This window comes from Chelonoidis abingdonii, chromosome 6 (genome assembly GCF_003597395.2).
Source record: "Chelonoidis abingdonii isolate Lonesome George chromosome 6, CheloAbing_2.0, whole genome shotgun sequence".
In the NCBI taxonomy this organism is placed as follows: Eukaryota; Metazoa; Chordata; order Testudines; family Testudinidae; genus Chelonoidis; species Chelonoidis abingdonii.
In genome coordinates this window covers 125,210,324-125,237,495 of record NC_133774.1, presented here as the reverse complement: position 1 = coordinate 125,237,495, position 27,172 = coordinate 125,210,324, and the positions used below count along the sequence as shown (strand labels likewise).

General features: G+C 45.8%; 1 protein-coding gene across 3 annotated transcripts in view; it reads right to left on the bottom strand.

Moving 5' to 3' along the window:
* The window catches only part of PLPPR1 (phospholipid phosphatase related 1), a 215,700-nt gene that overhangs the window by 5,940 nt on the left and 182,588 nt on the right, over positions 1–27,172 (bottom strand). For all 3 annotated transcript variants that reach the window (XM_075067528.1, XM_075067527.1, XM_075067529.1), the window contains exons 5-7: positions 13,006–13,256; positions 4,566–4,742; positions 2,944–3,075 (exon numbers count right to left, since the gene is read on the bottom strand). In XM_075067528.1, coding sequence (XP_074923629.1) covers positions 2,944–3,075; positions 4,566–4,742; positions 13,006–13,256 — 560 coding nt within the window. The remainder of the gene's footprint in view (positions 1–2,943; positions 3,076–4,565; positions 4,743–13,005; positions 13,257–27,172) is intronic.

Sequence of the window (27,172 nt, the reverse complement as noted above, 5' to 3'; positions counted from 1 at the left end):
GCCAGTAAAACAGAAGGTTTATTAGACAACAGGAACGCAGGTTACAGCGGAGCTTGCAGGCACAGTCAGGACTCCTCCATCCAGTCCTTCTGGGCTTTCAGGGTGCTTGGATCCTAGCTAGGATACCCTGAATTCCGCTCACACAGCCCCAAACCCAAACTGACCTGCCCCTCCTCCCGCCAGCCGATTCCTATCTCCCCTCTCCTCCGCAAAGGTGCTCACCCTCTCCCCCCTGCCTAGCTCAGGTTACAGGCTTAAAGATCCTGTCCCTCACCTAAAGACATCCCCTGCTCTCCTATTCCCCACACAGACAGCCCCTACTCCATCACACCATCATATTCCTAATTTGGAATCTCTGGGGACTTCAGTAATAAATGCAACCCCAGGGAGAGTTCTCCCTTTCTTATGGACTGGCCTAAGCTCTATCCATGGACAGGTGCCAGTGCAGCTACGAAAGAGCATGACTCAAGATGCACTGGATGTAAATGTTGTCTAACAGTTCTGTCCTCAAGCATGCAGAGCTCTGCAGAAAATGGTCCAGCTGCCCATGCAAACCGTGCACATGGAGGGAAATAGGTAAAAGGGGGCATGTTGGGTCCTGCCCAGCTTGATGATCCTGTAGTGCTAGGCAAATTCATGTCAGGGGGCAAGGGAATATAATGCAGAGCTGACTCGTGTGCACGGGGAGACTTTGGCAAACCAGTAAAGTGCTCGAAACCACTATGGCTTATTGTTAAAAGCAAGCTGTAGATTGGCCATTCAGAAGCCTCAGCTTGATCAACGCAGGAGGGGGTGGGGGGCTTTGGGGTGCCACAGAAAGAGCAGCTTGACCCCGTGCCCTTCCTGATAAGAATTGTGTTGAAGTTGCTGATACATGCATTTTAAAAGAGCAGGATGTGCCCAAGGGTTGTCTATTGGGGTCTCAAGACTGCAAACTGGAAAAACCCATACCTGGTTCATCAATAATCAGAAGAAACCTCTTGCTTGATCATCGAAACTGCTTCCTTAACAAGGTTTCTTTTAGGGACATGTCATTCTATTACTAATGTATAAATATGGGGGAAAAGCTTGAGATAGTTGGACTCGTTTGGGGACTCTTTTGGACTCTCTTTGGACTCTCCCTCTGGATACATCTTGCGGTCCCCAAGGGCTGACGGAAGATTTGGCCACTGGAAGCCTGCCGCTGTGTCACTCGAGAGCCACACTCAGCTTTGGTAATTATCAAGGGTTGGGGGTGTTTTACTAGTCTTGTTGCGGACGTGTGTAAGTGCTTGAGACTAGTAAAGTTCAGCTTTAAGTGAAAGCACTCTTGTGTTGTTCTGTTTGTGCCAGCCATCTATCAGTCGGATGGCCGTGTCTCTCCTGATTTGTTTCCTGACACCACTTCACACAGAGTAAAAGTTACCAAGAGCTTTGGGTTGAAAGAACTCCAGGTGACACAGGCATAGAGGTGGAATAAATCCAGCATAGCAATGCACAGCCAGCAACAATCCAACAAAAAGATCAAGCAGGTGGAGAGGTGGATATTGTGGAGACACAGCCAGGTAATAATACCAGGGTAGACAGAACCTTCCTTCACCGTGCCGCTTTGAGGGGATGGGGCATCCGTTTGGTAGGGCCATTCCATAACTATGGTACTTGTGGGGGGTGCAAAGGAAAATTAAGTGGGGCCATCTACAGAAACGTGTGCAGTTGGGGATGGATCTCTTTCCCATATTTGGAGAATCAGTACAATAGGTAACCACTTGGATGGTAAACCATAGAGTAAAACCCCACTCTGGGCCAACTCAGTGTAGGTGTTTTTACAGCCTAATCCAGAGCCCACGGAAGCAAATGGAAAGATGCTCGTTGGCTTCATTGCGCTTTAGATCAGGCCTTTTGGCACCTAGAAGGAAGTCTTTGGCCTCCTTTATTTATGCTACATATATAAAAAAGCCCCAGATATTTATCTGTAGCTGAAAAGACAAAACACTAATGTTTCCATATACACGGCGTATGCTTACCAGGCTGGTTTTCAGGTCTTTTTTGACAAAAAGTCAAAATTTCCCCGACGAAAATCCCTCATTTGCTGAACATCTGTAATATCTGTACATAATTTCATTTCTGCAGAATGCAGTGGCATTTAAGTACCAGCGTTTCTTTACCTGGAACAATATGTAGGACACAACGGGTGTGTTTTGAAGCAAAAACCTGTTACATTAGGTAGCCTGGAAGAAGTTAACTAATAAACTGCAGCTTCTTCATGTTCCTAGTAATTACTGGGGGCAAAGTCTTCTTGGTTACGCTGTACAAACAATGGAAGTGAAACGGGGAGCATCGTTGTAAATGAGAAAAAAAATGTCCGGCTGCTCATCCTGGATTACTCAGTTACAAACACGTAGGAAGTTTCTGTTTTTCTGCTGCTGAGTTAGAGAACAGTTTGCTAGTTGTTGTTATTATGAAAGATGCTGAGCATCCCAATGGCCAATGAAGAGGGGGTGTGAGGGCTCAGGATCTGTCCCAGGATTAGGACCACTGTACAGCACATCTGAGTCTGTGTTCTGGATTATGTACATTAGTGTCAGATTTAAGGGAAAGAGGCATTGTACGGAGAGAGTTCCAAAATGTAATGAGATGGAATTATCAACCTTCCCTCGCCTAATTCTCTGCCCAAGCACACAAGGAAAAGGTGAAAGTTTATTCCCCAAGCAACATGAGTGAAGATTCATTGTCATTGATTGCATTTGCTAAATCCTGCCTCTTCAGCTGTAGGTGTGTGTCCGTGGCATTTGAAGTCTACAAGGCTGGGACACAAGGGATATGTCAATAGATATGTATAATTGTCTTCTGTGGAGTTATACTGGGGATGAAACTGGCCCTACGGTTGCGTGTTTACAGTGCTTTTACTCAGCTGTGCCTGACAATGTTTCTGATGACTGTCTGTGACTGAGGGATTTACAGTACCTGTGCACTCAATGTCTCCAGGGGACTTTCCACTCTTGGAAAAGCCATGAGGGGCATCCCTCGGGGATCTTCAGGCTTCGGTTTAGAAGGTGCTCCATGTGTTCCTTTAAAGTTATGGACAACACACATTCCCTGCATGATGTGGAAAGAAGAGCCAAGTCATCATATAACCTCCACCGATAGGCATCAGCTGGAACCTTTGCCTTCCTAGCATTAACCCTAAACAGCAAATTTGGGTCCTGGCCCAAATTATTTCAAAGTTATTGGTATGCCTGGAGAGGGATTTGATTCCAAACCATCCCCTTCTCAGAACTGGACTATGGGCAACGTGAATGACATAGCTGGGAGCAAGGGGCTCTTTCAGTAACCTAGCCTGTGTGATCGTTACTTGTGGAGATTCTTACTGTTATTTTATGATGTTCTAGAGAACAGAAGCCTTGATTATAATTGTTTACTCTTTCAGAACCACTAACTGTAATTGGCACCGAACTTTACAGGCCAAAATTTTGCATCAGGATATGTGATTCCCAGGCAAGTAAAATTTGCAACCTCTCATTCCATGAAAAGTGCAAGGTTCACTCCTGGATGACACCAGGCTCAATTATTCATGGTTTCAAGCAAAGAACATGCCAGTCTCATGCCTAGTTAAGGACACACTTGCCCATTCCAGGCCTAGATCTTTGCCTCCTCCCTGTGTGGTGCTTGCATTGCTGTTCGTAGGGGCTGCTGTATTTCTGAAAGGATGTTTCACTGGAGTCACATTGTTTCAGACCTGGCAGATCACACAGCAGCACATCTGGGCAGTAACGCCTGTTCATGGCTAAGTATTCAAAGGCAGAGGACTCTGGAGGTTTTGTGATTAATTTTAATTATTTTTAATTGGAATTGGGCACATTTCTCAATACAAATGCCTGAATTAGCTAACAAGGGAACAAGAAGTCTGAGGTCTCATCCAGAAAGATGCCATTCCTGAGCACTGAGAGCATTCCAAACCCATGGGCCTTTGATGGGGAGATCCCTGGCTGGTACTGTTGACTATCCCATGTCATCTCACGAGGGTGAAGAATCTTCCCAAATCCCCAGTCTCAAGTGCCAGAATGGGAGATACACGTCTCCCAGATAGGCTCAGCTTTGAGCCAACCTGATTCTCCTCTCTGTTACACTTGTTTTAAGTCTGTGTGATTCCCCTGTAACAAAGAGGAAAACTATGCTCTTTGTTTAGAGCCTTATACACTCAAAGTAAGATCTCGAATCCCACAGCCAACGAGGCTGTGAGGCATAGGTGCCACACCTCACATAGACAGTAGTCTTAGGGAAAGAAATCATGCTGCCCTTTTGGCACCTGCTGCATTCTCCTGCATGCCAGAACCGCTTTCCCAGGATGGCCTCAGAGTCGGCACTTTGCAGTGATTAAAATACCACGGAAATGTGTGTAGATACAAGTCTGATTTTGTGTTGGGATTTGCTCTGAGGATAAATCCATTTACATGACACTAGAATTAGCCATTACAGGGTGTGGGTTGAGTAATCAGCTGTGAAAGACAACTATAGTATCACCATGAGAATTTTTCTTTGACTTTCGATTGTCCTGAAATTGGGTGGGAGAGGACTAATTGGCTTACCAGAAACAAGGCTACCGCGCTTCCCAAGATGAAGCCTGCAATCACATCCGAACAGTGGTTTCGATACTCGGAAACTCGATTTAGCCCGGTGAGGAAGGCAGCACAGAGGGTCCCAAGACACAGCACAGGCTTTGCTAGTCTGCTGCTCTTTGTTTTAATTGTGCTTGTGATGTACATCTGAAACACAGCGCAAGCCACACATGAAAGGGCTCAGACAAACATGCAGGTCATTTTTCATCTATGCATGTTGTGCCAAGCAGGAATGTGACAGATGTTCTGAACTCTGGCACTCTCAGGGGGTTGTGTAGCTTAGACAGGGGCCTCAGAAGGGAAAACAGATACCGCAAACAGATGGTTTCAGCATGTCTAATATCCACTCAAACATAGTCAGCAATAGGGCAGTCAGAGCTGTTATAAAAGGGTGCTGTTCCATCACACAAGAATTTGCACATGTGCAGTTGAACACTTATATTGCATAGAGGCTATTGAATGTGTGCACGTGAGTCAGGGATTTGTGCATCCACCCAGCCAGATGCAAATCCCCAGTTTTTGCAGACACATACCCATGCAAACTAGGCACGCACGTGACCAAGTAGCCTTTGTTTTGACTTTGGGACTTTAATAAGTGACAGAAGTGGAGAAGAGTATGGGAGGGTTTGTTGTGGTTTTTAACAAAGGAGAACTCTGAAAATGTAATTACATTGTAAGAAGCTTTCCTGTGCTCAGAAATATTGGTTCAGTAAACTCCACAAGCTGTGTCAGCTCATTTTCTTCAGGGCATTTTTGACAAAGAAAATAAACTATGCGAGGATCAATTAACAGCCATGCACTAATTTCAGAGCCTGTGATTACAGGAGTAGCATGAATACAAAGATACTGTAACAACAACCAAAATTTGACAGCATAATGATAACCAAGGAAACACAATGGAATCCTCCTCAGTGATAGGTTAAGTGTGAATTTTTTTATGCCTTCCAAACACAGCTTGGCTTTGTTAAGCAAAGCAAATGCATCAAGTGTGCTATTACTTTGCTTGTCAAAAACGTCTCCAGTAACAGATTTCTCTAGTGTGCCATAAACCAGGGGTCCTCAACATGGTGCCCGTGGGTGCCATGGTGCCCGCTAGGGTGTCTAAGTGCGCCCGCGTACTGGCCGGCAGATGAGCATCAGCCGAAATGCTGCCGACAAGCTGCGTCATCCAGAGGCGTCACTGCCAAAATGCTGACGATTTTTGGCGGTATTTCGGTGGCGATGCCTCTGGATGACGCTGCTGTAGGCGGCATTTTGGCGGCGATGCCTACTGACATTGCTGTTTGTCAATGGAATTTCGGCAGATGCTCGTCCGCCACCACGGTCCTCCGTGGCTCATCGTCTGGTGCCCGCCAGATGAAAAAGGTTGGGGACCACTGCCATAAACACTAGGCACTGCCACCCCCAAGGGTGATGGGGACCAGCGGGCTTTTCTCCCAAGACTGGAATGATCAGAATGATCCAACTGTAACATTCATTGGTAAGTTATTACCTAGTATATAGTGTCCTATAGCTGCTACTTTGTAAATGGACCTGAGCCACACATTATGGGCTTGATCCAGGGAAAGAGCCAGCAGAGGGTTTGCAAATCCACAGATACCTCGAGAAGCAGGAACCTTCCTTTGGTAGTTACTGTAAAATGCTGAGGGCTGGTCAAAATGTTTCCATAATGGAAAACTGGGTTTTCACCAGAGTAAAAACATTTCATGGACAATGTCAGCTTTCCTTGGGGAAAAAATGCTTTTTTATTGGAAAACCAACAATCCCCAATCTGAAAATACATTAATTTTCAGACAGTATCTTTTGGTTACTGAAAGCTGAAAGGCAGACAGCACAACAAAAGCTGTGCAAATAATGGAGGTATCATTTGCTGGCAATTCTGAAAAATCAGAAAAATTGTTTAAGTCTAACTGAAAACAAATTTTATCAATTTTTCAGTGAATCGAAAAGTTGAAAAAAAATTGTTTCAGGACAAAGCAACATTGTTTTGATTGAGTATTTAACACTTTGCATTTAAAAAAAATAAAAGCAATTTCAAGATGCAATGTTTTGAACAAAACAAAATATTTTGACTTTTTTGGACATTTATTTTCCAGCATGGAGCATTCAGTGAAACAGATGTGAATTTGTGACATGTTTTGATGTCACCAAATCTCATTTTTGGCCCGAGAAAAGTTTTGTCTGAAAAATTTCACAAATAAAGCCCTAATCAGAGCTTTATTACACATATAAGATGTGATATCAAGTTACAGCTTTTTGCTCTGATCAATTAATTGTGCATCTTCAAATTAAAAGCCTCTGAGAGTTGTAAAGTTTTTTTCAAAGCAAAATACACACAAAGCCAGCCTTTATCTACAACACAAATTTACAGTAAGGGTACGTCTATATTACCCGCCACATTGGCGGGTAGTGTTCGATGTATCAGGGATCGATTTATCGCGTCTCGTCTGGACGCAATAAACTGATCCGCTAATCAACGCCCGTACTCCACCTCAGAAGGAGGCGTAAGCGGAGTTGATGGGGTAGCTGCGGTAGTCGACTCGGCGCCGTGAGGACAGACAGATAAGTCAAACTAAGATACTTCGACTTCAGCTACACAAATTGCGTAGCTGAAGTTGTGTATCTTAGTTCGAACCCCTCTGCTAGTGTAGGCCAGGCTGGTGCTACAAAATTACAGATGATGAGTAATGGTCAAGAAGGGACACTAGGGGGTACTCTGGATCCACTGTTGGATGGGCAAATTGGAATGAACCTAACTATTGTTACGAAGTGCCAAGTCATTATAAGGTTTTCTATGGAAAACAATGGAGAACAGGATATCAAAATAAAGCATGGTTGTATGAATAGTTACACCAATTCTTTTCTCCTTCCTATTTCTGTCTTGAGAGAACAGTTCAAAGTATCAATTGGGACTCAAAACTGGATTCTGTGAGCAGTGTTTTTCGCTACACCCCTGACCCAAGTTCTGCCACAGTGATTTTAGAATGTCCTAGTGAACATAACAGTTGAAAGTAACAGTCCAGCCCTAGTGTGATAACTGCCAATTCTATACTGCAGAAAACATTCATTCACATTCGTTTTCTGGGAGCAGGAGAAGACTAGTGTATTATTCACATGGGAAAATGACATGACATTACAGATGGGACATGCTCTTGATACTCTGGATTTAATAAAATCAAGACCCAAACGTCTAAACGTGTAAAAGATGCACAGCTTTTACAGTGAGAACAAATTGTCAAAGGAAGTGGTAACTTCTCCAGAAGGCTTTAAAACTTTAAAGACTCAATATTTTCCTAAAAGACCAGCTCTATCTAGTTCATCCATACATTATGGATACATTGATGCAGGACTCACTGGCTCTATTACACAGGAGGTGAGACTGGATGATCATAGTGGTCCCTCCTGGCTGTAAGATCTATGAATTCTCTGGAGTTTTTTGAAGCCCTACTATTAGTGATGTTTTTTCAGGATTCACACAACATGTCCCTCCCTCCCTCCGCTTAATATAGGGAGAGGTTTTCAAAAGCATCTGAGTGATTTAGGAGTGTAAGTGGCAATTTGAGCCAGTGGGACTTGTGCTTCTATAACCCTTAGAAGCTTCTGAAAAAAATATCTCCTTTTTACACTGTTGTTTTTCAAGAGCAATTTTGTTTTAAAATATTAAAAATATGCATTGGATTTTTTTTACAGGGTGCAAATAGAAAAAGAGGAGGGAAAAAAGGGATAAGAGAACAAGAGAGATCTCATCTTAACACGCACACACACATAGCAAAAGGTATCTGTGATTCAATTACAAATTTATACATTATGACACATATTTGCAGTTATGAAATTTGTACTTCTCTCATTCATTTTTCAGCCAAAAATCACTAACAGGACTCTGTACATTCATAAATATTTCCACTCTATTATTTTTCCACAGGAAATTTAATTAAAAGCATGTATTTCTAACTAAATGGAAGCCTGTGCAATGCAAAATCAAATGACTGGTTTGAAACCAATTCTTGCTCTGCTTCTAGGCAGGGGCGGCTCTAGACATTTTGCCGCCTCAAGCACGGAGGGTCCACTGAAGCCATGGGACCAGCAGACCCTCTGCAGGCATGCCACTGAAGGCACCCTGCCTGCTGCCTTCACGGTGACCAGCAGAGCACCCCCTGCGGCTTGCCGCTCCAGGCACACGCTTGGAGCGCTGGTGCCTGGAGCCACCCCTGTTTCTGGGGGACTAAAATAAAGATGAATGTAGCAGCCCAGGAATGATGTTTTGCCAGTGAAAAAAGCAACTCAGAAACTCAAACATTTCCAGCTCTGACCTAAATCTAGAACCAGTCCTTCTTTCAGTGGGTTCTAAATTTGGCAAAACAGATCCTTCCACCCCAGCTTGGAACGTGCAAAATCTTCCGTCCCTTACTCCCAAAATATGATTGGAGTCAGTGTGTCTGGATTACTCAAGGGCTGCAGGAATTGGGTTTTTGCTGGTTCATAACCTGTTTGGCATCAGTCAATAAAGCATGGATTTTAAAAATAATGATGCAAAAATATTGCATAACTAGTGCAAATCCTCAGTCCAATTAGCTGGGCCTGGTACTGAGCTGACACATAATTCTGCACTCCAAGGGGTTGAAGGAGAGGAATCTGCAAAGGATATTCTAGTTTAATGACTGAAGTAGGCTCCCTGGCCCCATGTGTGCCTCCCACTGATGTCTGAAGGAGGACAGGAAGACTCACACAGAGCTCTACTCCTCCCCAACCAACTCACATGCTGTGCCCTCAATTATTTTTGTTTGGTGGTTAGAATCCAACTTAATTCATTGCGTGTTAGACTCTGTCGTAATAATTGGGCCTCGCATGACGTCAATTGTGAAAAGGGAGCAAAAGGTCATAAAAATGTCACAACAATGTATAACAATAAACGTGCATGGGAAATGGTGCAAAGAGACTAGGTTCATTCAAATAGAAAGGCCTGTTGATACACCTCTCCCCCGACAGAACATGAATACCACACAACATGGTAAAGCAGTGCTCTGGGGGGGCGGGACTGTGCACTCTGGGGGATCAAAGCAAGTTTGATATAACGCGGTTTCACCTATAAGATTTTTTGGCTCCCGAGGACAGCGTTATATTGAGGTAGAGGTGCATAACTCAAGGACTATGTTAAAATCATGCCTGGTAAATACAAGAAGTGTGGGACAAGAAATCAGTGAACCAAAATTGGTGTGCTGGAAATTAGACCTAACTGGTGGGGTCCACCCATCCCTCCCTTTCAGGGTACTTTAAAAAAAGAGACTTTAGGGGGAAAATATGGATGGACACTAGTGTGATGCTGGCTGACTGAAAGCAGGGGATGCGAACGCTGGCTGACTGAAACATGAATGAAAGGGAAGGAGCGAGCTTCAGACTCATGGCTGCCACCCCCACCATCTCCTGGGACCCTGGGCCTTTTTCATCCTAATCCTAAGAGATGGCCTCACCAGACCAGGCCAGAGAGAGGAACCCAGATAACTCCACCATCTCCATCGGCTTCAGCTCATGTAAACATCTTTGACTGTTTGGTCCCAAATAGTCCATCTAAATTAATGCAGCTGATCATCAGCCCCCACACTTTTTTATAGGCTTTATTGCAAGCAGGGAAACTTTTCCAACACACTGTCTGGCAAAATGATTAAGTACAACTGGGCTTGAATATAATTCCTAAAGGACCTTGGACAATATAACTATGAGAGTAATGTAAACCATTCCCTTTTGTGGCTATAAAAGTATGTCCATGTTAAGCGTTTGCAGGCAGGCTACTCTCAAATCACAGCATCTTCAGGGCTAGATGATGTCTGTAGGCACAGCCCTGAGTGCAGGGTGGTATTACCCTTTCCGTGGAGTCTTGGCCCTCAGAGGAGCCGGGGGTAGCACAGGCCAGGAGGAGAACCGAGTAGCCGGGCTCTAAAGACATTGTTCTGTGGGCAGGGCTATCAGTGACAGAGTCAGTGGAGAAGTGCGCAGCCTGCATTTCAAAGCAAATAGCCAAAAAACCTGCTGCTCCCAAAAGGATATGTCTACACTGCAATTAAACATCCGCAGCTGGCCTATATCAGCTGACTCGGGATTGTGGGGCTCAGCCTATGGGGCTTTACAATTGCGGTTGTAGCTGTTTGGGCTTGAACTGGGCCCCTCGAGTGGAGAGGGTCCTAGATTCTGGGATCCAACCCAAGTCCCAGTGTCCATACTGCAATTTTACAGTCCCATGAGCCTGAGTCAGCTGACACAGGCCAGCCATGCGTGTCTACTTGCAGTATAGACATACCCAAAGATTCTATCTATCAGGAACCTATTTTCATGCATTACTGTTATTATTCATTTGCAGTAGTGCTCACGATGAGCGAGACACCTTCCAAACACCTAAAGGCAGTCCCCGCCAAAAGGAACTCACAATCTAAAGACAGAAGTAGGGGAATAACAATAAGCATCGTAGACACAATGTATATTGCTCTAAACTATACACTTTTGCAGGTATAGCTGCGTCAGCCAGGGTGAGATCCCTGAGCAACACAGCAATGCCAACAGAAGCACCTAGTGTAGACACAGTTATACTGGCAATACTGTGCTTTTGCTGGTATAGCTCATTTCACTCAGGGCATGTCTACATTACACGCTGGATCAATGGGCAGCGATCGATCTAGTGGGGATTGATTTATTGCATCTAGTCTAGATGCGATAAATCGACCCCAGAGCGCTCTCCCGTCGACTCTACCAGGGCGAGAAGCATAGGCGGAGTTGACGGAGGAGGGTCAGCTGTTGACTTACCACAGTGAAGACACCGCGGTAAGTAGATCTAAGTACATTGAATTCAGCAATGTTATTCACATAGCTGAAGTTGCGTAACTTAGATCGATCCCTTCCCTTCCCTCCCAGTATAGACCAGGCCTTAGGGTGGAGTGGGTGTGGGTTGGAAGTGCAGTTTTGCTGGTATAGTTCCACCCACACTAGGAGCACTTTTTGTCAGTAGAGTGTACAGATGAGTCTCATCTTACGCTGGGGTTACGTTCTGCTGTCAGCGCGTCAAGTGAAAATTGCGTATAGTCAAAATTACATTGAGTGTAATGACGGGCGGAATCGCCTGCACTACAGGCACAATATTAAAATTGTTATTTTTCTCTTTTTTTTGTTTTTGTTTTTGCCAACTGCGCAAAGCTGAATTCGCACATGTTAAATGCGTGTAAGATGAGACTCGCCTGTACTAGTATTCCTAGTGAAGCAAAGTGCTCCTAATGTGGTGATGTTCCCAGGCTAGCTAAGTTAATGCTTTTGTGTCACTTTTATAGTTCATGTGACACACACAAAAAATATGCAACCAACAAAAAAGTAATGGCCTTGTCTTTCCCACTCTAAATATAATTAGTGGCCTTTAAGTCTCATTCATCAGCTAACAAAGTACATTTAAAACATTCAGCATTAGTACATTGAAACCCTGCATTTGCTGCTATGCCAAGGAGAGAGAACAACTTTCTTGTACCCAGTCGTGCTGCCTTCGAGCCAGATTCTGCCACTCTTATGTTGAGTGGTACTTAACTTCCTGAACAGTCTCATTGATTTTGAGATGTCTGCTTGTGGATCAAGATGCTACTCAACCTGAGTCAGAAGCTAGTCCATTGCAATGAATGGCAAAACGACCAGTGTCTTCAGTACTGTTATAATCTTTACTGTATCACTTAAATAGCCCTACACAAACTATGACTAGTCTTGTAGCACACTATGATGTTATAATGTTGCCAGAGAAAACAAAGGTGGATGATATTTTTAGAGGGGCTTTTACATTGAATATTCCCCATTTGGCAGGACAGAACTATCACCTTTAAACTGTACACCAAGGACTCAATCTGACCTTTATTATACTGGCAAAATTGTAACACTGCCTTTAATGAGACGTTTGCATGCAAGAGGAATTTATACCTAACAGGGGATTAAAATTCAGCCTAAGCAGACAAGACTCCCCCCAGAATAGTAACACTTAGCACTCGCTATTGTACGGACACTAAGGAATAGTAACAAGTTTCCCTGTGAAGTAGGTATTATCATCACCATTTTACAAGTCAGGAAACTGAGGCAGGGAAGTGCGGTGATTCACTCTAGACCACATAAAGTCAGTAGCCTACCCGGGCTTTGAACTGAGGATCTCCTAACTGCCAAGCTGGCCCTCATGTCTCCAGATAGGACTGCCCCTCACTGGGAAAGTCATGGGAGTTGCACTTGTTTACACCAGGGCTGAATTTGGCCCAGAAAAGCCACTGACCCCATGAGAAAAGAAGGTCTCCTGCCCACACAGCACAGACAAAAGAAAACTATAGATGAGATTTAAATGAGACAGGGTTGCTATAGCAACTGAAGCCCGTCATGGGAACTGGCGAACAGCACATGCACTCACCGTGGCATAAAGGGCTGAGTAAATGCTCAAAGCAGCATGTTTGGATGGGAAGGATCTCCTTGCCTTTTCAATCACCTCCAGGTCCCCGGTGCAGATATTCCCATTGTTCATGAACTGATGGTGAGCCCGGCAGTCGCTGCCTGTGTAGTTGGGTTTACACACCGTCAGGAAGTAAGGAGCCAAGTTCCCAGTCACTACCTGGCCAGCATTTACAAATATGTCAGTGGCAAAAAGTCCAAATGCAAAAACCCCTGTGAAAAGGTTAAAAATAATAATTATTCACAAATGTTTAAAACATTCCTGGAGCAGGAGACAAAGAGAAGTAATGAGAGACAGAGGCCAAACCCTGCAGTGCTTACTCAGGCAAAACTCCCATTGACGTCAACTGGAGTCTTACCTAAGACCCTGATTCAGGAAAGCACATAAGTGTCTGCTTAACTTTAAGCATGTGCTTAACTGCCAGTTAGTCCCATTGACTTCTATGGGAAATAAGCACATGCTTAAAGTTAAGCAGATACTTAAGTGCTTTCTGAATCAAGGCATAAGCAATGACTGTGCGAGGACTTTAGGATTTCACAGAAAACATCATATCAAAATAATTCTCATCAAGTTTTCCTGATGCCAAAGACCCTGACCCTGTCTTATGCATGTGCTAACCTATCAGTATATGAGTAGCCAGGACTATTTGTATGCTTAAAGTTAAGCATTATGTAAATGTTCACAGGACTGGGACCAAAGACTGGCAGAAAACGGTCCCCCACTGTAACGCAAGAGGCTAAGGAAGCAATCTTAAAAAGACACTGTCAGATTACTGATCCTCAAAATTTGATTTATCAGGGAAGGAATGTCCTCTGGATTCCGAATATCCACCAATGTGATGCTGAGAAACTTATATTCTGATCCAGCAGCACTGACCATCTCTCACAGGCTAGATTCTGCCATCATCACTTACGGTGAACAGTACCTTACTCCTTGAGTTGCCAATGGAGTTGTTAGGCACAACTCACCTTGCTAGTGTTGCCAACTTCCTAAGGGCACAAAACTGAACACCCCTCTCCCTGCTTGCTGCATTCTCCCCTCCCTCCATTGCTTCCCCACCCTCAGTCACTTTCACTGGGCTGGGGCAGGGGGGTGAGGGCTCTGGATGGGTATGCAGGCTCTGGGATGGGGCTGGGTATGAGGGATTTGTGGTGTGGGAGAGGGCTCCGGGTTGGGGCAAGGGGTTGGGGTGTGGTATGGGCTCTGGGCGGTTGGCGTGGGCTCTGCATGGGGCCAGAAGTGAGGGGTTCACGGAGCGGGAGAGGGCTCCGGGCTAGGGCAGGGAGTTGGGGGCGGGAGGTGGTGAGAGCTCTGAGACAGGGCCAGGGATGAGGAGTTTGAGGTGCAGGAGGGGCCCCAGGGCTGGGGGCTGGTGTGTGTATGGGGCGGGGGTGGGCTCTGGGAGGGAGTTTGGGTATGAGAGAGAACTCCAGGCTGGGGCAGGGGGTTGGGGTGCGGGAGAGGGTTCTGAGTGAGCAGTCCCGGCGGCACATACTGCAGCTCCCAAGAAGCAGCCACCAGATCCCTGCAGCCCCTAGGTGCATGGACAGCCAGGGAGGCTCTGTGCACTGCCTTCGTATCCGCAGGTGCTGCGCCCCCAGCTCTTGGTAGTGGTTCCCAGCCAATGGGAGCTGCAGAGCTGGCACTCGGGCAGAGGCGGCGCACAGAGCCTTCCAGCTGCCCATGTGCCTAAGGACTGCAGGGACCTGGCAGCCGCTTCTGGGATCCACGTGGAACTAGGGCAGGCAGGGAGCCTGCTTTAGCCTCGGCCCTTGCTGCTCTGCCGACCAGACTTTTAATGACCCAACTGGCAGTGCTGACCAGAGCCACCAGGGTCCCTTTTCGACCAGTCGTTCCGGTCGAAAACCGGACACCTGGCAGCCCTACATCTTGGGAAAGGTGAGCAGCATCTGTGCTCATGTGACCAGTAACACCGATGTCAATGGGAGCTCCACTTACAATGCACAGTGAGAGGGGGAGAGCAGAGAGCACATATGTTAAACGGCCCCTCTTTCCAGACCCATGCTAGCATCAGTGTAAATCGGTCCCGCAAGCCTTGCATGCTCCAAGCTCCCAATGACTTTAATAGGAGCTTGTTGTTTGCATGGCTGCAGTACGGGGCCCCATCAATGGTCAACATTCATAAATAAGGAGGTGAGGGAAGGCCCAGCTTGCTGGCTTGTGCTCTGTGCACAACATATACATTGGGGGTGAGTATGAAGGACAATCAATAAAAACATGGCAGTGGCAGTGCACTGTAGCAGGTTACCCTAACAACCTGTTTTATAAGAACACCCTGCACCTCTATGATACTTCCCATCCAAAGACCTCAAAGTGCTTTACCGACATTAACAAATTTACCCCCACTCCACTCCTGTACAGCGGCTACTACTCTTCCCATTTGACAGACAGGGAAACCGAAGCACAATTTTCAAATGTGTCCAGTTAATTTTGGCTGCTTTGATTTTTGAGCTGTCCTACTGAAGACAATCTTCACCCACGACTCCAGCCAAGGTCAGTGGGAACCGTGGGTGCTCAGCACCTCTGAAAATCAATCCCTCGCTGTCTCAACCTGGACACCAAAGTTGATGGACAGTTTTAAAAACACGGCCTGAATTTCTTGCTTAAGGCCACGTGGAAAACTTGTGGCAGAGCAGAGAGAAGAATCCAAATCTAGAACTGGGACTGGAACCCAGGTCTGTGCTTTAACTCCAATATCCTCCTTCCTCCCCTTCACACGTAAAATCATTTTAACATAAATTATGTAGGTATTAATTATTTATATGAATGTACCCCTATGTCTTGGCTGTATTCCAAAACGGGTAACTCTAAGCGCCTGTTGCAGTTAATTTAAAACAGTATTCTTTTCCCCCCCGTTCTTGTCCTAAACTATGGAATAATATTGCTGAACAGCTGCTGTCTTCCACCCCAGAGATGACTACATTTCAGTGGTGGGTAACGTCATTCTTATGAATCCCTTACCTAGTTCACAGAGTCGTTATCAGACTAAATTAATGAATGTTTGTAAAATGCTTTGAGATCCTTGGATGACAGACACTGTCTTAGTGTATTATTATTATCATCATGTTTTCAATGTTAGAATAGAATAGAACAGGGGTCGACAACCTTTCAGAAGTGCTGTGCCGAGTCTTCATTTATTCACTCTGATTTAAGGTTCTGCGTGCCAATGATACATTTTAACGTTTTTAGAAGGTCTCTTTCTGTAAGTCTATAATGTATAACTAAACTACTGTTGTATGTAAAATAAATAAGGTTTTTAAAATGTTTAAGAAGCTTAATTTAAAATTAAATTAAAATGTAGAGCCCCCCCAGACTGGTGGCCAGGACCCAGGCAGTGTGAGTGCCACTGAAAATCAGCTTGTGTGCTGCCTTTGGCATGCGTGCCATAGGTTGCCTACCCCTAGAATAGAATGATCATTTATTATTTAAAAGTAGTTTATATTAACAAAGTATTAATTATTATTATAGTACAGATAAGTTAGCGTACTTTAAAGTGTTACCCATTAACCATACTGCAAATGATTGATATGAAAACTTAGATAAAATGTTCCACAGAATCAGCTATATAAAACAAAGTAAAATAGTCAGAATTGCAGAGTGGCCTTATGTTATATGAATCAATGTACCCTGCCTATAATACACAAGAAGCAGAACATCATGGTTACAGTATTGCCAAGCCTATGCATTTATAAACCATGAATCAAGCTCCCCAAAATCATCAGACTGACCTAAAATCATGAGATTTTGAAATAAGAAATGTTGGGTCTTTTAAATTTGCTTTCTGGTTCTGAAGCTTTGAGGGGTCATATTTTCAAGTTTTTCTGCACAACCATGACAGTAAGATTTCTTTTTTTAAAGTAAGAAAGTTGAGATTCTCAGGTATTCACATAAAACGAGCATCTGCAGCTTCAAGAAAAACACTTAATCTCTTGATGAAATCCTAAAAGCTGGAAACACTATGGTTACGTTTATTTCGCTGGTAAGCTGTGTATTTTTTTGCTATATTCGAAGTGACAGACATCCCAAACAGTGACATAAGTAAGAAGCCAGCAGTACAATTCACTGAACATCCTTTTTCATAAAATTAATGAGGATCAAAGCAAACTGCCATAGATACAGTAATCCATCACACAATAACCGATCGACAACAGAAGGGAAGTAATTGACGGAGTAACATATACTCACTTTACTCAGGGAATGTCTATGTAGGGATATTTACACTGGCATAGCTATTCCAGTGCAAACCCTTAGCATATGTTGTACTGGTGTAAAATGGGGCTTATACCAGTGTAGCCCACCCAGGGAGTTTGTACCAGCGTAGCTATGTTGGTGTAAAAATATCTGTCTAAGGATATGTCTATACTACCCGCCGGGTTGGTGGGTAGTAATCGATCTATCGGGGATCGATATATCACGTCACATCTAGACGTGATAAATTTATCCATGAATCGACGCCCGTACTCCACCTCGGCAGGAGGAGTAAGCAGCGTCGACGGGGGAGCCACGGCAGTCGACTCACTGCCATAAGGACGGCCAGGTAAGTCGAACTAAGATACTTCAACTTCAGCTACGCGAATAGCATAGCTGAAGTTGCGTATCTTAGATTGATCGCCCCCAGTGTAGACCAGCGCTGAGGCTCTTACATGATCCCCATTATCATGGTAGCTGAAGGGTGTGTGTGTGTGTATTTATCCTCATGACACCTCTATGAAGTAGAGAGGGATAGCTCAGTGGTTTGAGTATTGGCCTGCTAAACCCAGGCTTGTGAGTTCAATTCTTGAGAGGACCACTTAGGGATCTGAGGCAAAAATCAGTGCTTGGTCCCGCTAGTGAAGGCAGGGGGCTGGATCTGATGACCTTTCAGGATCCCTTCCAGTTCTATGCAACAGATATATCTCCATATATTAAGCAACACAGACTGGCCTTTGGTGCAAAATACAGTAACTCCTCAGTTAGAGTTGTTATGTTGCTGATCAATTAGGGAACATGCTCGTTTAAAGTTGTGCAATGCTCCCTTCCAAGTTGTTTGGCAGCCATCTGCTTTGTCCACTGCTTGCAGGAAGAGCAGCCCCTTGCAGCTAGCTGGTGGGGGCTTGTAACCAGGGTGGACCATCAGTTCCCTACTCCCCTAAGTTCCCTGTGCAGCAGCTGCCAGCAGGCTAGCAATTGCAGCTGTCCCTCCTGCCACTGTCATGTGCTGCTCCTGCCCCCTGTCTTGGAGCTGCTCCCCAAGCCTCCTGCTTGCTGTGGGCGTGGGGGAGCTAATGTCAGGGTGTCCCCCTGCTCCTACACCCCACTTACCTCTTCTTCTCCACATAGAGCAAGGTGGGGACAGAGAGAGCCTGGGGCAGCAGCTGCTCTCTTAACTTCTTGATCCACTTAAAAAGACAATGCACATAAGAGTGGGTCAGCTTACTTAAAGGGGCAGTGTGCATTTCTCTCTCTCTCCCACACACAAGGTGAATGTCAGTCGCTGTCTTCCCTCCCCTCCATTCCTACTGCCTTGTAGAATGTGAGGCTACATTAACAACAGTGTATTAACCATTTAACACAGGGGTTCTCAAACTGGGGGTCGGGACCCGATTATTACATGGGGGGTGGCGAGCAGTCAGCCTCCACCCCAAGCCTCGCTTTGCCTCCAGCATTTATAATGGTGTTAAATACATAAAAAGAGCATTTTTAATGTGGGTGGGTGGGTGGGGGGGTGTTTGCACTCAGAGGCTTGCTGTGTGAAAGAGGTCATCAATACAAAAGTCTGAGAACCACTGATTTAGCAGCAAGGCATTCCCTGGGAAATATCCCACCGTCTTCCACCCTCTAACTTCACCACCTCAACCAAGCTTCACAATCATCATAGCTGTGAACAGTATTAAATTGTTTGTTTAAAAAATATACTCTAGATAGATAGATAGATAAATAGATTTTTGTCTGGTGTAAAACATTCCTCTGGAACCTAAACCCCTTTCCCCCTCATTTACATTAATTCTTATGGGGAAATTGGATTCACTTAACATCATTTCTCTTAAAGTCGCATTTTTCAGGAACATAACTACAACCTTAAGTGAGGAGTTACTGTACACCAAGGCAGTGGGGGAAGGAGACACTTATTTGTCTGTAAAGTACCATGCACATCCGTAATGCTGCATAAATAACCGAACGGCAATAATAAAGAATGGGCTGTATGCAAGGAGCTAACTTAGAAGCAGAGCCCAGCCCCAACGTGGCTGCTAGGCCACTCAGTGCTGGGGTTCTTAGCCTCTGGATTCACGAGGATGGAGCCAGTTAATCCTTCTGGAGACGGGGAAAATCCCCAGGTGCAACCAAACGGCTTGCTTGACTCCACACCTCCCTGCACTGCTGCAGGCCTTGTATTGGTGGGAGGGCAGTGAGAGGATCCTCCATGCTGGATGGAGTCATCCCCATGAGGGCTTTGCCACATACTGGAGTAGGGAAAGGGCTTCATGAGTATAATATAATGGCTGGCTCTGGGCTGCAGAAGGGGGCATGTTCTCAGATTTATGCGCTCTAGGTTTGATGTGAGAGATTTTGTGTGTTTTCATAAAACAAATACAAACACTGCCATTAAGCAGTTACCACAGTCAAGCCTGGTGCTATCTGGGGCGGAAAAGCTTGACCAGCGGTCAGAAGTCTTGATGCAAGAGAGAATGGGGCATCAAACTGGTGTTAAAATATACCCTCTGTAGCCTGGCCCTTTTAACCCCGCCCCTGCCCCGGCCAGACCCACACATGCACTGGAACTCTGTTCACTTAATTTGGTGGCCAAGGTACAGGTGACTTTCTGCCACCTTTCTGTCTCCCACCCCTAAATCTCAGAGGTATCATGGAGCTGGTTTAACTCCCAGCATAGGTTAGAGCAGTTTCGGGGCCGTTATAACTTGTAACTTGAAGGAAGGCACTCCAGAACTTGCAACCTGGAGTGCATTCCTCCAACCCAAGGCAGTTGGAGGACAGCATGCTCCAGTCACGCTGTGTCCCCACTCCAGCACATGCCCAGAATGCCTGTTATGCTAGGGGGCCAGAAGCCAGTGGCATAGAGCCAATTATGCTGGCTTCACCCCATCTAGGGATTCCCTGGCATAAGGGAATCCTCATCTCCCATGCTGGAGCAGGTGTCTAGCCCCTGTGCACTGTGAGCATGGCATAAGGGGATGGTGGGGAGGGGAGCTGAGGGTGTGACCAACAATCTTCTTGTATTTTAAAGGAGATGGGCTGGAGGAGGAGCTTCCTGTCCCCTTACTCCCCTTTATCCACCGGCGAGGGGCCAGATCTTGGTCTCACTGACATTAAGAGACGTTGTATCATTGGTAGCAATAGAAACATGCTCAGGTTCTTCAATCCTGATTAAAGAGAATTCATTGCAGCAAATTCTTCCCTGGTGCAACAATACAGACTCAGCATTTTGCAGAAGGCACTCAACACAGCAGAATAGGGCCCTTCCACTTTCAGAGCCCGTTTGTGATCTGTTAAACGTGTGCTGGGCCCACAACTCCCTGACCAGAGCAAGGATGAAGCAGGAAGTGTAATGTCTACTTAGTATGTTAATATTTGCAAGTTCATTTTCACAAGTCAAGGGACTAACTCCCGTGCTATGGTGATTCTGCAATGAATGCATTCTCTGGTAGGCTTTGATATTAGTGGGCCAGTTGTTCCACATACTACAGACTGCCTGGAGCTGAGAGAAGGAGCTAGAAGTCTGACTGGGGTTTACATATATTGAGTTTCTGTCCCCTTTTGCTGACACGGATGGGTGCAGAATTTGCAGAACTAAATTTTAAGATGGGAACTGAATTTCCTTTCACAGGTTGAGCCATCAAACTGTGTGTTGCCGAACACAGAGATGTGGTACATCCTACAGTGAGATCAACTGCTCTTTACCCGTTGGTGATTGTGGGTTATAAACCAATGGTTCTCAACCAGTGGTACGTGTACCTCTGAGGGTATGCAGAGGTCTTCCAGACGATATGTCAACTCACTTAGATTAGTGTTTCTCAACCTGGGCTCGAAACTGCCTGATCCATTTTCGTTAAAACTTCCCCCAAAAGTCTCATCCACGTCAGACAACCTTAACTATAAGCACTCGAAAGTCAGGAAATCCCAGAACTAAGGTTGCCCATGCAGGCAGAATGTCAGGTGTCTAAACCCTACATCGCACTCATACAGCTCCAGCTCCAAGAAGTCCTAAATCAATGGAGCACAATGAGTATTTGGTATGTTTATATACAGTGGCTATAGCCTCATCGTATTGTGGCTTGAAATCTTCCTGACTCCGGCAGGCAGGGTGATTGGAGTGTGTGTTGTGGAGTGTTTCATTACATTAGGGTTTCTAATTCAAATGATTAAGCTATTGACCTGCTACCAAGCAAACAATCTCTCCTGTTTAGACATTTAGAAATGCAACACATATGGATTTGTTGCCAGTAGCTTGTATTTTACGACTGCATGATTTATGTTAACAAATTCATGGCTCAACTTCCATCAACAGCTTCATTTAAAACAGTGACACCTAACATGGGGCCGTTGACTAATGAAATTGAGGCTTTATTTCAGCAAGTAAAGGTTTACAGGGTTTACATGCTTGTTGGGTTTATGATGATAGGAAAGATATAAACCAGAGAGCTTCTGAACTCGCTTCCCCAGGCAGCTGCAGTGTGTAATTCCCATGCTTTTATACTGGTGCTTTACTTGTCTCAGCGGCTGACATGTGTAAAGCAATGCATGCCCTGCTGCCATCCTATCAGCACTTAACAGCGTCCACCATCTCTCATCCAGACCAGGCTTCCCAGCGTGCTATCTCCTACTGCCTGGTTCTTCCCTGGAGCTCAGCGCTCTGTGGTCCAGATGTGCAGGCCCAAGCTAGTCCTGAGTGTTAGGGGGCTTATTCCTTCACTCGCTTAATTCCTTGGTCCTTCTCGCATGAACAGAGAACAACAATATCCAAAGTCCAAAGGTGCAGACAATTCAATGTTTATTGGGGCGAACTTCCAGCAAGCATGATTTCCGTTTCCTTCCTCAGTGTCCCCCTTCCCAGCTCTGACACATATAGCCTTGCCTGTGTCCCTGTTCCTGTTCCCCCCCTTAACAAAATATGATTCCTATTCCCCCACCCCCATTCCCTGTTCCCATTCCCCCCTTACTTCCAGATTGACTGCAGACTATATAGTAAAACTTGAGTTCTGCTTAGCTATACCTTAACCAATCATTTTACTGAAATTTAACTAACCAGTCCTAACATATTGTAACAGGATTATAGAATCAATTATATCCCACCACCTTAATTGGTTTACACCCAAGTAAATTAATTATACAGCAGCCAGAAAAAATCCCAGAACCAGAGATTATACAGACAAACTATAGGGAAGTGGAGACTACAGTGATAGAACAACACAGAAATGAGGATTTCACACCCCAGCTATTGATAAGTGAGCTCTTGCCAGACAGCAGGATGCTGTCAAACTAAGTTTCCTTTTACATCTTCTAGGCTCTTCCCTTTCTCTGGAGGTGACAGGCATTATCAGGACAGGATTGTATTCCTAACAGCCCAATAGCACCTTATTTCAGTGTGACTGGTGAGAATGTGACCATGTTTCCCAGTTTATGGCTGCCTCTGCTGCTTAGCCAAAGGCCTTAGCATAAGAACAGGGCCTCAGACTGTCACAGTGAGAGAAGGCCCTTACACCGGCAGACAGTGATTTTTATTCTTTGTTTTATACCTCTGTAACTAGCTAAGTGATAAGAACACACCTACATTCTTCAAGTATAGGCCTTTGAAGTCAGGCCTGAATATCTATATCCTAACACCGAGGTAAGAGTCTGGTTGCCCCAAGGAAGCCTGGTATAGAGCCCAATCCTGTTCCCACTGCAGTCAGTGACAAACTTCTGTGGCAAACTGCCAGCACTATTTTGATGGGTCTCGTGCTTTCTCTTCTTTGGGGAGGGTTCAGGGCACCATTTCTTACCCCTGCAGTGGAATGTTCACTCCCCTCCTCTAGGACACTAGTGGGGCAGTTGAGAGGGAGGGACCTGGGCCTGCCCTCTACTCCAGATCCCAGCCCAGGGGCCCTGAGGATAGTGGTAAACCACTTGAACTGACATTTCCTTCCTCTGGGCTACCTCCCTCCCTCTGTACAAGCCAGGTGCCCCTTTACCCAGGGTCTTGGACTTAGCTCACCGCAGCACTTCTCCAAACTGTCCTCTGCTTCCCTTCAAACTGTTCTTTGCTCCAGCACCAATTCCTCTCTGCTCCAACTCCCACACTGTCTGACTGAAGCAGGGGTTTTTATCGTGTGACTGGCCTCAGATGCTCTAATTAATCTATAGCAAACTTTCTTCCCCTTACAGGCAATAAGGCTCCCTTCTAACCTTCTCCTGCTGCCCTCTGGCCATGCTGCATCACACTTCCCAATAACATAATTGGAGTAGGAAGTGGCCATTGATCTGCCACTTCCTAGAAGATATCAGAGCCAGACTCAGGCAAACTCAGTTCTCCCCACACCTTCATCCCCCAGAGCAGAGAGTACTTAAACCTCCTTGGCCCCAAAGAATCAATGGATGAATCTGAGACACAAACCTCCCATGTAAAGATAAAGTCTCTATAAAGGAGTGTGGCTTTATGGGTGAAGCACTAACCCTGGACCCAGGAGGCCTGGGTCCTCGTCCCTGCTCTGCTCCTGGCCTGTTGGGTGACCTTGGGCAAGTCTGTTTGCTCCATGCCTCAGTTTCCCCCATCGCTAAAATGGGGATAATGATAGTAACCTTTTTTGTAAAGTACTATGGATGAAAAATGTTGTATGAGAGCTAGCTATTATGGTGTTACCTGGATCCCTCAGCAGAACACTTAGAATTAAATTGTAAACTGGTGGCTTTATGCTTGGGTAGTGGTTGGCTAGAGGACCGCAAAGCCTCCGAAGACATACTGAGGATCAGTGTTCCTCTGACACTCAGAATCCTGCCGGATTCCCTATAACTGAATTCTATATACTTTTCAGGAGCCATATGATGATATCACTTTTTTATGGCAGATGAAATTGAACATGACAAGTACAGTGAGTCCACTGTGGGCTTTAAGGAAACAAGCTTTACTCGAGACCTGGATTTGTACCTTTCAGGAGCAGCACTTCTGATGTCCCGCACACCCTTCAATGCACTCTTTCTCTGTCATTTTACTTACAGGGCTTTGTGTTTTTTCTGTAATAAAGGGCTTCTGCTTCTGCTTCTTCAGCCTCTTGCCTCCCACTCTTCTCCTCCCCCTGCCTTGTCAGCTGCTTTTTTACCACTCACAGGCGGCTTTTTTTAAGAAATGCCATTTATAGTTACCATCAAGTATCCGTGCTGCTGAGAGTTTCCATGGAGTCTGCTACCAGCTGATGTACTGGAGTCAGAGACATCTGGGGGAGGAAAGGGTTGAGGAGCGAATCATGGGGGGAAAACTGGTGTAGGGGGCTGTAGGAATCATATCTTAATGAAAGGAGAGAAATCAAGCTGATTTGTGGGGAAGATGTAGGTAGTGGAGGAAAAGAGGACACATTTGTAAGTCATGTCAGTCCTGATTCTCAGTTCCTCCATCTCCAGGCTTGGGTGGGGGGAGGCAGGAGGCTAAAAGCAGAAGGTAGCTTTAAGCCCCTGATGTAAATTAGAGCAGTCTCAGGGTGGCTCTAATGTACTCTCTGCTTCCCGTGGACCTCTAACGGTCCTAGGAAAGAGAGAATAGACATAGCACAATGCTTTCCAGCCACACTGGCTGCCCACAAAAAGCTGGGAGCAAGGCCAGTATAGAGCCTTTATGCCAGTTCTCTGCTGGCCAGGGAGCCCCCCGGGCAGGGGATATTTTCAGGGACTGTTTCTGTTCCCTGAGCAGGTATAGAGGCCTTAGCATAACTGAGAATAAGGCTCTTTGTGTGTGTTCCACTTTTGCTGTATATCTAATAGCACACTGCTGTCTTGTGGAAGGATCGTTTCCTTACCCCTGTGGCTTGGGCACTGCCGTCCTGTAATGTTTTATCCTGAATTTGGGAAGGGAGCTCCCAAGGCAAAGGGCACACCTTGCAATGCTCTGGAGCAGCCCCTTCCAAGCCATGAGGAGATGGGCACAGCCTTGTTGATGGATCTGGGAACAGGTGTGAATTCACAGGACCCGATTCACCTCTCGGTTCCATTAGACTTACTCTGGCATGTCACCACTGACTTCAGCAGAGCTCCCACTAAAGAGCTGTGGCTTGTAACCTTCACGGTAGGGCTTTCAGTTATGATTCCTGTGCCTTTAAACGAGAAAAACTCTGTGTCACTCAGAAGCTTGTCTCTTTCGCCAGCACAATGGGGGTCCAATAAGAGATATTACCTCACCCACCTTGTCTCGCATTTAAAAAGATGTCAGCCTAGTCTCTGAATTCTTGTGCTGTGGTCAGTTACTTTAGCTACTTTAGGCAAAATCATGAAGTGACTTTGTGGAGACAAACAGATCCCCCAGATATAAAAGCTACCAGGGGACTGGACCCTCAATATTCATGTACACTAGAGTTCAAACCTTAAAATGGATTATGGGTGAGCCTGAAAGCCATCTGGAAGTATTCGGAGAATGTCTGACATGTTAGCAGTATTCTCTGTAAGGGTTAAACCCAGCCAGCTGAATTCATTGCTGTCCATAGCTGTAATTTTCATAGAGCACAGTTTGGCAGAGCTGCAAAACGGGAATTACAGTGATCAATATACATCACAATAAAAGCATGATAAAGGTTTCAGCCATAGCCTAATCTGCTGTATCCTTAGTGCTGCCGCCTTTGGAAGTGGAAAATAGGCCAACTTGCATTTACTGTAGCATGAGAGCACTGATCAAAATCCAGGTCTTACAACTCACTCTGCAAAGCCTTGGAACCCCTTTGCATGCTGCCTGTAGCGAGGTGGTCTGGCCCCCCGCCCTGGAGGGGGACGAGCCTCCCTGGACACCAAAGTGGGCGGAGCCAGCAAACCCTGCGCCTGCCCCTCAGAGGGCAAGGCACAGGACAGGAAGTATAAAAGCCCCGAGTCTGGCTGCAGCAGTGCCACAGCCCATGTCAGTGTGTTGCGGTCAGGATCCCCTTGACATAGCGGCGGGTCTTTGGCTGCTGCTAGGGCGCTGGGCTGGGACGCAGTGGAGTGGGAGGGCCTGAGTCCCCCCTGTCACCCACCTCGCAGGTGGCCGTCTCCCCCTTTCTCCGGCCGCGCACAGCCAGGGGATTTGCTGTTGAACCTCTTTGTTCAGCCCCTGCCTGAGGGCCTGAGCTGCCAATTGTTTGCTGCACAGCCAGGCTAATTCCCCGACACACCTGACCAAAGTAGCGAGGTGGCCTGGCTCCCTGCCGCTCCGGAGGGAGACGAGCCCCATCCGAACTTCCCTACGCTGCCCCAGAAGGGAGGATATCTGTACTGCTTTGAGAGTGGACCTCTTCATGTCATCGTATAGCCCAGATTTGCAAAAGTCCATGTGCACTAAGTGTCTCAGCTTTTACCTGACTAGTTAATTTGTAATGGCCATGGAGCAAGCATTGAGTTTTTCTCCTGTATTGCACAGGGCCAAGTACACATGTGGTGATCAGTAATTAAAAATAATCATAGCAGACACTCCCCCTCCTCTGCCCCCCCCCCATCAGTTTGGTTCACAGAACACAAGAGATGTAATTTACTGATCATTCAGTCATCATATTTTTAGACCTAAAACAAAAGGGGTCACATTTGCCTCTGGTGTAACACCATTGGAGTAAAAAGTGAAAAATAAAAAAGTAAATAATTGGAGATATACCAATCTCCTAGAACCTGAAGGGACCTTGAAAGGTCATTGAGTCCAGCCCCCTGCCTTCACTAGCAGGACCAATTTTTGCCCCAGATCCCTAAGCAGCCCCCTCAAGGACTAATCTCACAACCCTGGGTTTAGCAGGCCAATGCGCAAACTGCTGAGCTATCCCTCCCCCACTATGTGAAGTTGTGGAACTATTAACTAAGGTGTGTAACCTGTCCTTTAAATCGGCTTCGGTACCCAATGACTGGAAGTTAGCTAATGTACTGCCAATATTTAAAAAGGGCTCTAGAGGTGATCCCAGCAATTACAGACCAGTAA